The sequence below is a fragment of the Gekko japonicus genome, unplaced genomic scaffold, assembly GCF_001447785.1.
Source record: "Gekko japonicus isolate JY-2015 unplaced genomic scaffold, Gekko_japonicus_V1.1 scaffold1007, whole genome shotgun sequence".
Taxonomy (NCBI): Eukaryota; Metazoa; Chordata; class Lepidosauria; order Squamata; family Gekkonidae; genus Gekko; species Gekko japonicus.
In genome coordinates, this window is record NW_015177038.1 from 16,341 (window position 1) to 17,845 (window position 1,505).

Here is a 1,505-nt window from a genome sequence, read left to right on the forward strand (position 1 = left end):
GTTCTCTCAAATTGTTATTCTTGTTGCAGGAGTTATGCTGTTAATTGTTTTTACAGTTATTGAACAAGTTACTGCTTTTCGGAGTTCCTAACTGAGCTAGGGGGCGTATCCCACCAAGAGGACAGGAAGTGAAGTCTTGGTTCCTGTTTCCCTGAGGATGGGGTGGGAAACACCCAGCAAGATGTCCTCCTTCATCTTAGAGGAGAAGGGCCCTTCACGGTAAGTATCCAATGGCCCGTTCTTGAAAAAGAGCAATCTCTGTCAAGAGCTCTCTCAGCCCCACCTATCTCACAGGGTGTCTGTTGTGGGGAGGGGGAGGGAAAGGAGTTTGTAAGCCGCTCTGAGACACCTTTGGGTAGTGAAGAGCGGGGTATAAATCCAATCTCCTCCTCCTCTTCTTCTTTTGCATCAGATGAAGTGAGGTCTGACTATATATAAAGTCTATAAAGTGTCGCTGGCCCTCCTGTTTTATTTTGCTGCTGTAGACAATCACCCATCTGCAATCCAGATTGATTGGGCCTGCACTGTGGCTTGACCAGGTGATTTTGTTCCCCTTCCCCATGCTTTCCCACACACATTCCAGAGGGACAAAACCCCTGTTGTTTCTCTTTCTTTAGGAACAAATCCAATCCGAACTCCAGAAACTGAAGAGTGTGAGAGAGAATGTCATGCAAATGCAGCTGCAAGACACGATTACGATGAAAAAGCTCCTGGTGAGGGTTTTTTCTGCTTTTTTTGCAGTAACTGAACAGGAAAATGTCACACACCCATATTAGCTCTGCTGAGAGTTATGACAACCAGGTCTAAGTGGTTAAATTTTGTTTGTACTTTGGGACATGGTAGGTGGGCCTTTAAGGGGGGGAAAGGAATGATTTAGGGAGACCTGGAGGAGGGGAAAAATGTCAGGACAGAGCCTTGATCAGCAACCCATTTTCTTTATAGGAACCACATTTTAAAAGGAAAAAAAAGATTGGAGCACAAAGAAATGTTGGCTTTTCTTATGGACTCATGACTCCATGAGCTGAGGCCACAGCATTTCGCTTATCATTGATCTTTCTTTCCTTTTTTTTTTCTTTTTGGTATCAGGAAAAAATTGAAACGGGAAAGAGATGTGGTTGTGAAGGAATTCGACCAACTACACCAGTTCGAGCAGGAGCAGAAGAGTCTCTTTCTGGACCAGCTGAAAGAGCTGCAGAAGGAGGTGGAGGATGAACAGAAGTCCAAGGCCGAGAATGCTGATCGTCTGAGTACTCTGGTTAGAGACATGGAGAAGATATGCCAGCAGTCAGACAATGAATTCCTGCAGGTGAAAACTTAGAAATTGGCTGCTAAATGATCTAGGACCAAATCTCAGAATGATCTAGGACTCAGAATGATCTAGGACCAAATCTAGGAGAATCTAGGACCAAATCTCAGCATTTCTAATTTTGTTGTGTAGGCATGAATTCACACCCTCCTTGTTTTTTTACTGTTTTGGTAGTAAAAGGCTACCAATATCTTCTGAG

General features: G+C 44.0%; 1 protein-coding gene across 1 annotated transcript in view; it reads left to right on the top strand.

Moving 5' to 3' along the window:
* Nucleotides 1-1,232, top strand: part of LOC107124522 (zinc finger protein RFP-like) — a 14,443-nt gene extending 13,211 nt beyond the window's left edge. The window contains exons 2-3 of the mRNA XM_015428002.1: nucleotides 618-713; nucleotides 1,087-1,232. Coding sequence (XP_015283488.1) covers nucleotides 618-713; nucleotides 1,087-1,212 — 222 coding nt within the window. The 3' untranslated portion in view covers nucleotides 1,213-1,232. The remainder of the gene's footprint in view (nucleotides 1-617; nucleotides 714-1,086) is intronic.
* Nucleotides 1,233-1,505: the final 273 nt, after the last annotated feature.